Here is a 10,807-nt window from a genome sequence, read left to right on the forward strand (position 1 = left end):
AAATATCATTATCTGATAATGGAACTTTTCCATGAACTTTGTGTGTGTGTGTGTGTGTGTGTGTGTGTGTGTGTGTGTTTTACAGCGACCGCTGCCTAAATCTTTTTTAGTTAGAAAAACTGCCTGCATAGCCTTTGTGGGGCTTTTTTTTTTGGGGGGGGGTTCCTTTTCACAGTTAAGCAGAACCACTCACTGCTCAAAAAATGGGGTTTGTTCTATTATTAAAAGTCATTGCTTTTGGCACATTTTTAAACCTGTCTTAAAATGATAACCATGGGACCTTGATAAATTAATTGAAAAGCTTTTCTAAAGTGGGTTTTGGTAGCTTTGTTAAGTCATTTATTTTGAAGAATAACTCTGAGTAGAAGTTATCAGTGAATTACTTCATATATTCCTACCATCGAATTGTTTCTCCACTCTGTCACCTCCAATACCACTCGGGGTATTATGATAATTTTCCTACTGTGCTGAAGAGAATGAGCCTGTCCTCCAATAATTCTAGCTTGGGTACTGGCCCTTATATGAGTAGCTTTTAAAAGTGTCCCTGCCAGAAGCTATAAATTAAACACACAAAGCTGGGGAAAGGGGAAAGCACTGAAAAGTAGGAAAACAGAAATTAGATTTTTATTCTTTCATAAATACCATTAACTGAAGCATGACGCATAAAGCAAATAGGAAGGCAGAGACGAGGTTTATTCACTCAAGGAGGGGCAGGTGGAGATGGGCCTGGGAATGGAAAGAGCTGAAGCCAAAGTAAAGCCGGAGCTGAGAGGAAATAACAGGCTGGGTTATCCCAAAGAATCTGGCACATTCCAAAGGTAGACACAACCTTGGAGATTTTCGTTTGTTCCCTAGTAGATAAACACAAGGCGGCCCTGATAATGGTCTTTGATAATATTTCCTCTGGAATGCACTGCATTCCATGCTCCTGCTTCACAGTCCCACCGGACATGCGTGAGTCAGGCTGAGAGGCAGGAATGTCACCCCGCGGCTGCTGAAGCTGATGGTATGGCCAGCGGAGAGGTGTGGTCTCTCTGCTCCGCTCGCTCTCCTTCAGCTCCTCTCAGGCTAAGAGCGCTTTCGTGATCTCTGGATGAAGAGCACTCGGGATGATCCTTGGATTGAATGGGGAGACAATGAAGATTGGTGCTTTTCCCTGGCAGCCAATCTGCCTATACTGCTCTAGAAAACGCTTCCCACATTTCCCCGCATGCTTGGAAATTAAGTCAGTGGACTTGTTTGTAGACGTGGTAAGTGGTTGTACATGCCATTTTTTAAGAACGTTTATGAAAGAGGAATAAGTAAGGTTCTTCTTAGTCAACCACTGACCCAGGTAACCTGTCTGCCAGGTGCTCTGATGGCAGTCTCGTTGTGCTTATCACCAACATGAGCTATCCTCACCAACTCAGACAGTATCCAAACTGACCCAAAGTGGCCCCTTCACAAACCTAACTGCCATCCTGTATATAGCACAAATCATTTCATTTGTACCCAGGAAGAAATCAGTCCGCCCCACGGTGTCTGGACTATCTTGCTAAACAGAGGGTCACAAACTGGAAGAAACAGATGAATTTGGTGTGATGTAGACAATCTGTGCACACAGGTTTCTTTCCTTCCTTTCTTTTCAAAGCCTTTAGGTGTTACACACCCTTGAGCTACTCCAAACCTCACTGCTGCCTGTTGTCTCACATCCAAAACCCTCTGGGCTAGGACTTCAGAGTGTAGTGCCCTTCTATGAAGTATTAATAAATTTTTTTAAAAGGCAAACCATAGGCTTAATAATTCTAGCCAAGACCAGAGGAGGTACACTGGTACAGATAAGAACTGAAAATACAGGGAATCCAGGATGGATGAGCCCTATAGGACCAGTGGTGTGAGTGGCAAAACAGGGAGGGTAAAGGGAGAATGGGTAGGAAAGAGGGAACCGATTACATGGAACTGTGTGTGACCTCCTCCCTGGGGGACAGACAACCCAAAAGTGGGTGAAGGGAGACATCGGACAGGGCAAGATATGACAAAATACCCATTTATAAACTATCAAGGGCTCATGCGGGAGGGGGGTGCGGGGAGGGAGGGGGAAAATGAGGACCTAATGTCAGGGGTTTAAGTGGAGAGAAAATGTTTTGAGAAACGATGCACAAATGCGCTTTACACAATTGATGTGTGTATGGATTGGGATAACAGTTGTATGAGCCCCTAATAAAATGTTTAAAAAAAAATTTTTTTTTAAAAAGAAAAGAAAGACAAAAAAAAAATTCTAGCCATTAAATAATGAATTCACATTTCTACACTGGCCATAGAGGAGCATGGTTTTTCTGAGGTGGTGCAATGGTTGATGAATATGGCTGGTCAAGTACGTGCCTATGCTTCTCTGCCTCCTTCTGAAGAGGTGAAAGGAATGAAGAAACAAATCAGGAGGTTAACAACCTGGCTCGATCAGCTGCTATATGCTAATTTACAAGAAACAGAGGGATTACACATGGATTACACATGAATCACACATTGACTGTTTGTTCAGAACTTGTGCTAAGCAGGAGCCCTACTGGCCTAGAGGTGATACGTTGGGCTGTGAGCCACAAGGTCCACAGTTTGAAACCACCAGCCACTCAGCTGGCAAAAGATGGGGCTTTCTACTCTGTGCACAGTCCCGGTGTCAGAGAGTCACAGCAGCATTTCTGCCCTGATCTACACAGCTGCTAGGAGGTGGCATCAACGTGATGGCCCCGGAGGGGGGAAGGGGTGTTGTACTAAGCACTTTATATACATTATCTCTTAGTTTTGTTTGTTTTTCCCCCCAGAATCTTTAGAGTTACCCTATGGGAAATGGATATCACATCTTCTTACCATTTTTTTAGCTGAGGATATGGACGCTTGGGCAGCTTAGATGACTTGCCAATGTCCCACAAGTTAGTGTGTGTCCGAGAAAGCATTCAGACTCGGGTCTGGCTGGGCCCCTAGGGCCTGCTCTGTCCACTCTTCCATACCTGGGCTTGCATTCAAGGAGCCAGCTCTCTGAAAAGAAAAGGAAACTTCTTACTCGCTCGGCCCAACTTTCAGCCAAACAGTAGCCCCCATAAGGAAAGTGTGGGGAGACCCTCTCCTAAGGCCTTCCTTGTTTCTCTCACAGATAATGCAGCAGATGAGTGACCACCGCTATGACAAACTCACTGTGCCCGATGACATGGCTGCAAACTGTATATATGTCAATAGCCCCAGCAAAGGGCACGTCTTGCTGCACCGAACCCCGGAAGAGTATCCTGAAAGTGCAAAGGTAAGCCCCATCCTCTCGGGCCACTACTGCTGAGTAGGCCTCCCTGACTCTCTTCCGCCCTAGGGTTTGTCATGATGTACCGAACCCTTAGGCCAGAGCGGATCATTATCATTTAGGTCACAAGGAAAGTCTAACTCACTTTTCTCACTCCTGTCACTGGTCACTAATGTATACAGTGTAATTGAGACCATCATGCCTGGCATGGGAAGCTTTTCAAGTAAGTACTTGGCTCTTCCAAGTCTGTGCTTTGGCTCTGAGAAAATGCACCTCCCATGCTCAGAGACTCATTAAGCACAGAACCCTGCAAGTAGAAGGTCTTCTGGGGCATTGTTTCCTGACAGCTCTGAGTTTCTCCTCCCCAGAGGGTCATGTGTTTCCTAAAGCAGAGGAGGACAAATGACCCAAAGAGGTCATGCCTTCTGCCGGGGCTGAGAAAAGGAGGCTCCCTAGGTAGCAGGAAGCTCCTTCTGTGCATCAGGGTTGTTTAAAATCCGGGTTCTGGGACACACACACACACACACACCACACACCCTTGAGAGAGGCATTATCAGCAGCACTGGAGTCGCAGAACTCTCTTGGAAAAACGGCTCAGAGACTCCTGCCTGGGAGCCTCACGGATCACCTTTCAACCAGATGATGATTGTGATCTCATTCTGAATTCAGCCGTGGCTCTCAGTCATAATGATTTGAGTCACAGTCACCACTGCCAGACACTATGCCAAGCATGCTACCTACAGGTCTTACTTAACCCTTGCAAGAGGCCTTTGACATCAGAGAGAGCAGCCCTTGATTGAAATCAGCCTGCAAGCATTAAGTTGGCAGAGCTGGGTTCAGGCCCCCACGCTGCCCTGGATAACCACCGGACGGACTTTTAGAGGGCATTGTGCCTCCGGAAGGAGCTTGAGAGATGGCTTTCTGGCAGTGTGTTTTTAAGTGATTGTGTTTGAAAATGTGCTTTGTGTGATTGTCAAAGGAAAATCTTGGGGGTTGTTAATTTGAAGTCCTGGCACATGCTTTCAACTAAGTGTCAGAAGATGCTGTAAAATTTACACCCTTTAATTTAAAAGCAGTTTGACCTGAAATCCTTGACTTAAATTGTATTTTGTCAAAATATCACAGTGGTTTGAGTCAAGAAAGAGGCATTAACTTATAGAGAGGTTTAAAGCATGGAGATAAAAAGTAATAGTCTGACCGAGGGCCTGGCCTTCCCCTTTTCACGTGTCACTGAAGCTGTCAGAGACCACAGCGGCTATAGTAACAACCACGTTTTTGATACATCGTTGATTTTGAGGTTAAAGCACTGAGCTGGGTGTTTGTGTGGTCTGTCTTGCATACGTACCTGGGGTCACATGAGTAAAAAGGTTGGTTACGGACAGAATGGTGTTCCACTGTTGTTGGTGATGTTAAGTGTCATTGGTTCAGCTCAGACTCAGCACAGCAGAACCAAGCACCGCCTGATCCCACACCATCCTCACAGACAATCGGTTTGACCTCATTGTAGCCACTGTATCAAATCCACCTCACTGAGGATCTATCTCATTCTCAGCGACTCTCTACTTTACCAAGCATGGTGTCCTTTGCCAGGAACTGCCCCCTCCTGATAACATCATCAAAGTATGTGAGACCAAGTTTCACTAACTTTGCTTCTGAGGAGCATTCTGTTCTTCCAAAGCAGATTTATTTATTCTTCTGGTAGTCCATGACACTTGTAACCCACCCCCACCAAAAAAAAATGGGAGGGTGGGTTTAAATTCTCACCCATTTGTCTATAAATAGGACCTTGTTTGGAAATAGGGAAGTTTCTTTTGTTATGTTAATGTGGCCGGTCATGGAAGGCTGGGCTCTAAACCTTATCACTTCTGAACTATAAAATGAACAGACCAGACACGGAGACACAAGTAGAGGAAAGACACCAAGTGAAGACAGACACACAGGGCACGTGCATCCACAAGCGCAGCAACTACAAGGAGTGCCTCATACTAGAACAGCAGTTCTCAACCTGTGGGCCGAGACCCCTTTGGGGGTCGAACGACCCTTTCACAGGGGTCGCCCAATTCATAACAGTAGCAAAATTACAGTGATGAAGTAGGAACAAAAATAATTTTATGATTGGGGGTCACCACAACATGAGGAACTGTATGAAAGGGTCACGGCATTAGGAAGGGTGAGAACCACTGAACTAGAAGCTGAAATGTGCTTCTAGGTGGTACAAACATGTGCGTGGCTACTAAGCAAAGGGTGGTTCAACTGCTCCCACAGGCAACTTGAAAGAAAGACCTGGCGATTTACTGCCAAAGGATCATCCACTGAAAATCATATAGATAGAGCACAGCCCAACTCTGTCACACATGGGGCCACCGTAAGTCCAACCTGACTCAAAGGCAACTGGTTAGAAGTTGAAATAAAGAGCAAATGCCCACTAGAGCCATGCCCTGAATGCAGACCTCTAGCCTTCTGAACGCTGAGAAAAGAGCCAGCTGCGTGTTCAGACCACCCACTTGTGGTACTGCTGGGCCAGCCACACTAGTACACTAAGACCAGCCTGACCCCACAAGTTCCTCTGTACAGCGGAGGGCGAAGACAGATCCTGAGGCATAACCATTCTTCTCCTCCTCTTCCTTTCTTCCTGCTGCAGATTTATGAGAAGCTGAAGGACCACATGCTGATCCCCGTGAGCAATTCTGAACTGGAAAAGGTGGACGGGCTGCTCACTTGTTGCTCAATTTTAATTAACAAAAAGGTAGCCTCCTGAGCCAGGGAGTCCCTCTCCTGTGCCCGGCAACACTGCGCACGCCAGGCCGGTGACTCTGTACCCACCTCTGTTGTTTTCATTGACAATCTACTGTGCCACTGTGCTACTCACTCGTTTACAAACCTTTAATTTTACGTTTTAATTGCTTCATTTTGTGCCCTACCCTCACTCCCCACACAGTGGTATGTACCTAAGCTGTGGATTTGCTACGTGAAGTAAGCCATTTAGGAAATAGCAAGCTAATGAACTACTGAAATGTGAATAATAATTGTAAGGAAACACTCTTCTTTGAGTGTGTGTGTTCCCGGCATGAAAGACGGCTTCCTTGCCAGTTTATTGGGAAGAATGTCCTTTTGAATCAATCAGATAAACTGTGTTTTGTTGGTGTGTTTTTCCCCCTGAGCCATTACTCATCTTTAATTCCCGTGAAATGCCCAGGTCCGTGTATCTTCCCCTGTCCCTCATTTATTCTGTGCCCAAAGCTTTCTTTCTAGTTATTTTTATCCGTCTCTGCCCCTTCTTTCTCTGCCACCTTGGCCTCAGGTAAAGCCCAAGGCCTTCCCTTCTCCATACCTTCCGTTGGTCCACCTGTCTGCCATTGGTCTCCTCCACCACCCGGCTACCCCTCCTGACCGCCCCCTAGAGGGGCAAACCAGCTGCTCAGCAGGACCGTGAGCAGAACCAGGGCGGCCGTTGGAGGAGTGTTACCCACCCAGAGGAGCATCCTGGCCAGGTTGCGCCCGCCCGACCCCAAGTCTAAATTCCAGAAGAAGTAGGGGAATTCCACACCCAAGAGTTGCTAAGGAATTGTACACCAGGAAGCTTGGAAACCTCCCCTGAGTACATCTTAGAAGGTGTGTGAGTCACATTCTATGAATTTTTGCCCCATGATAAGGTATGTATAGACCTTGGAGAAAAGTCTCACATTTCCCTTATTCATCCCCTTTCAATCCTCCCTCACCCCCTGCCCCCGACTCACCTTCTTTAACCAGCCTTCTCCTGTCTGCAGGTATGCTGCTCTAGCAAGGTTCATTCTTTCAAGAGATGGCTCACCTGAAGATGATTATGAATGGTACAGATCAAGGGTGGTGATATAGATTAGCCCAGAAAGAACAAAGCCTCATAGTGTAGGTGCAAGTTCAGGTAAATGCTTGAAACCAGCCTCAGATAATGGAAAAAACTCCACTTTGAAACAGCCATGAATATTTATTGTGGAATTCAAGTACAATGTCCTATAAATTACACAACAGTAAACTGACATAATCTCTCTTACAAAGAACAATGCCACACGTGGGGAAAAATTGGCCTGCTCACAGTACTGGGAAGTGGTGCTTTCCGAGGGAGGTGACTGAGTCAGGCATGTTATCACACTGCCTAGTCATCTCCCTTCCTGGATTGCCTGGGGCTTCTTGTCTTGTTTCAGATTTAAAGATTAAGAACTAAGACTTCAAGTCTTGCTCTGCTCACCTATCTGTTTGTAATCAAACATTCCTTGTGTTGGTGACCAAGAAAGAATTATCATCATTTCAGTTCACGGATGGAAGTGATAAAGCGCTGGGGGGAGGGGATCAAGACATCTTTAATCCTAACTCTCTTGTGCGTTCATAGGATGGTTTTGTGCCAAAATTTGAAGAAATTTCTTTTGTTCGTTCTCTTCCTGGTTGCTAAACTTTTAAATTAATATCATGTACAAGTATAGAATTATGAGCATCCAGTGATTGAGCTCTATTTTGGTAATGATAGGATTTAAAAACTCTCCTGGACTGGTTACAAACAAGAACCATTCCTAAGTGTGTCAAAGTCAGACTTATAGGGAAGTCAGAGCAGGTGTATCCGGTTCTTGGTTAAACGCAAAGCCCTCTGAGTGACGTAAAAGCCGCACATGCAGCGAGTACAGGTGATTGTGATGGAGAGTTGGTTACAAGCAGGAGTTGGTTCAATCAGTTCAAAACGAAGGAAAATTTACAAAATCTCAGGCAAGTAAGCATTGTCCCTAGTTAAGTCTTCATAACCCTGGAGACTTGCTGCAATTTGTTTTCTTCCAGAAAGAGAATGAAGGTTAACCACATGCCTAAACTAGTAAAGAAAAGTTGTTCTCTGCAGATAGGGTTGCCCTTTTGAGTTAAATCTGACCATCCGCCAGCAAATGCAGAAAACAGCCCTGTGAGAATTGAACATCACAGAGAACCACAGGAACCATAGCCCACGTAGTCAGGTTGGAGTTAATAGGAAAGACTACTGGGGTATACTTTTCAGAGTCTTTAGTCCTGGCCATCTGAACTACCCAGCTGGCACCTACTATGATTAGTCAGTTGCAAGTGAAGTGCTTTGTCTCTGTGGCACCTGTTCTGCAGAAGGCTGGTTTTCCCTTCTTCCCAGAGCTCCTTTCCCTCTTTCCTTCTCTCTGCCTCAAAAATCACTTAGACCCTGTAAGCCTCCAACAGGATCGCATTCTGCACTGGGCCTTCCCCCACCACCAGGCTTCTTTGGACTCCTCATGTGATACAATGGTGTGAAAACCTAAAAGGCTTGCAGCATAATAGAATCACGTCTTTGATGTTCTTGTCAGCATACTGTTATCTTTGAAAAGGAAAGATTACCCATTAGCTACCTTCCTCCCTCTTGTCCATTGTGATTTATAAGGATAGATAAACTAACAAACTGCTCTTTGATGTTATAAAGACACGAATTACATTCAAGTAAGTACGGGTTGAGAAGTCCTTGGTCAGTAGGTTCAGTTTAAGAAGAACGTGACAGAGAATGATACATGACTAAGCATTACTTCTCCCACTCTGACGGACTGCCTTAGAAACCAACAGGCAGGTCTCTAATGTGTATTGATTGCTCTTACAAGTTACCGTGAAGAGATAACTAAGGTCATTTCTTCATCTCTGCGGGAGGGAAATAGTCTGTAGGTGAATAATGTGACTAATATAGAGCTGCATGTTAGTCTGTAATTATTTACTCTAACATTTTACAGAACTCAGACATGATTTTGACATGGTGTTCGACTCGTGCATTTTATTTCACTGACCAGTGTGTTCCGGTCAATGTACAGTTCTCCAATCTGTGTGCCAAAACCAGTAATGCCTTTCGTGACCCTTTCGTCCAGAGGAGTTCTGCACTGAGTTTAGTCTCTGGCTGTCCTGATCCCACATGTATGCCAATCACGATGGAATAAAGTGTGAGCTGTACTGTGAGCAACAGTGTTTGTGTCTCTTTTTCGCAGCAGAAACTGCCATGATGAGTAAAGGCGCCACTTCCTTGCTATCAGAGATGGGATGTTTTCTTTCCAGTCCTGTAAGTTCTGGAATTATAAATGCTACACTTGTCAATCTGCTGTCATCAAAAGCTTAGATTAAAATGTTTGAAACGCTACTGCGCACCTTAAAAGCCCTGCATATTAACTGGAAAGAGTAGATAGGAATCTTTAGGGTCGGCGTGTTTTTGTCAATGGGGACAAAACAACTCAGAAAGGAGGTGGCAATGGTCACACAGCTGGAAGAATATAGCCTGTCATTGTGCTTGCACACACTGTTGGATGGGTGTAGGTTTGGCTGTGTATCTTCTGGTGTTAGTCTGGGTTGACTAGAGAAACAAATTCATAGACACCCCTAAGTATATAAGAAAGAGGTTTACATACAGGAGCAATTGAATGTTGAGCAAACATCCTAGCCCAGTTCAGATCAAGTCCATAAGCCCGCTATTAGCCCATCTGCCCAATAGCAATCTATAAATTCCTCTTCAGACTCACAAAGCACATGCACTGAAGCTGAACTGAGGATGATCCCAGGCCAGTGGGTGGGAAGTCTTGAGGATCCAGTGGTGGTGTAAGCATCTCAGCGCTGGCAGGGGTCTCCACGTGGTTCCTTCAGCTCTGAGGTGTTGGCTGCCATCAGCCTGTCTGCATGTGGTTTGTCAACAAGAATGTTTCACAGGGACTGAGCATGTGTCCCATCTCTAGCGAGCTATTTATCTCCCAATGAAGTCATCAAACTACCACCTGGTCGAGAGGCTTTACTCCACCTCTTCACTCCGAATCCTCTCAAAATGACAACAGATTATGTAACTACCACACTTCTCAACAACAAAACGAGTTTTTAAACCATGCCGATGAGGAGGTCCTGATTTTATATGTGCTTCTCCTGAAAGGATATCTTTTCTTCCCTTTTACTCCTAATAGTAGCCCATATATTACATGGCTCTGTTATGGAGGCAGTTGAACAATTTTTTCTTTGTTCATGTGAGAGTTTGCTTTGTGTGTGTTTATTTGAGCATAAGACTGTAAGCATACTGCCCTTGTAAAATATGTAAGATTTGTTTTCAATGGAGGCTTTTATATTTTAAATAATTTTTTTATTGTAAGCAGTTTCTTCCCCCACCCCCTACTGTAAAAATAACTGCTCACAGTAAAAACATTCAAACAAGATCAACTAGAAAAAGCAGAAAGGGGGAAAAAAAATAGCCCAAATCTCATCACCCAGAAATGACCAATATTAACTTTACAGAGCATATCCCTCTATGCACCTCTGAATAAATATATAAGCATAGACTCATTGTACATAATTACCCTGTTCTCTAGCCAGCTTCTTGCACATAGCAATACTGTGGGCGCCTTTCTATATCAATAAATAGAGACCTACATCATTCATTTTAAGAGCCCAAGTATTCCTTAGTTTATTAAAGCAGCTCCTTCTAATTTCTGTGAAGTGTTACATCACAGATGGTCGGTGTGCCAACATTGTCATTAGCGGCAGAGTTCAATGTATCCAAAATGTGCTACC

General features: G+C 44.7%; 1 protein-coding gene and 1 long non-coding RNA gene across 3 annotated transcripts in view; one reads left to right on the forward strand and one right to left on the reverse strand.

Annotated features, from left to right (window-relative positions):
• DDAH1 (dimethylarginine dimethylaminohydrolase 1) overlaps window positions 1–9,223 on the forward strand; it is a 43,760-nt gene extending 34,537 nt beyond the window's left edge. For both annotated transcript variants that reach the window (XM_045291962.1, XM_004699284.2), the window contains 2 exons: window positions 3,128–3,271; window positions 5,907–9,223. In XM_045291962.1, the coding sequence (XP_045147897.1) occupies window positions 3,128–3,271; window positions 5,907–6,023 (261 nt within the window). In that variant the 3' untranslated portion in view covers window positions 6,024–9,223. The remainder of the gene's footprint in view (window positions 1–3,127; window positions 3,272–5,906) is intronic.
• LOC123521878 lies at window positions 677–3,126 on the reverse strand. The gene is made up of 2 exons (XR_006680212.1): window positions 2,845–3,126; window positions 677–1,115 (listed from the first exon to the last, which is right to left on the reverse strand). It is a non-coding gene; the product is annotated as an uncharacterized LOC123521878 (long non-coding RNA).
• Window positions 9,224–10,807: the final 1,584 nt, after the last annotated feature.

This window comes from Echinops telfairi, unplaced genomic scaffold (assembly GCF_000313985.2).
Source record: "Echinops telfairi isolate 266 unplaced genomic scaffold, ASM31398v2 ScPeMD7_443;HRSCAF=831, whole genome shotgun sequence".
Taxonomy (NCBI): Eukaryota; Metazoa; Chordata; class Mammalia; order Afrosoricida; family Tenrecidae; genus Echinops; species Echinops telfairi.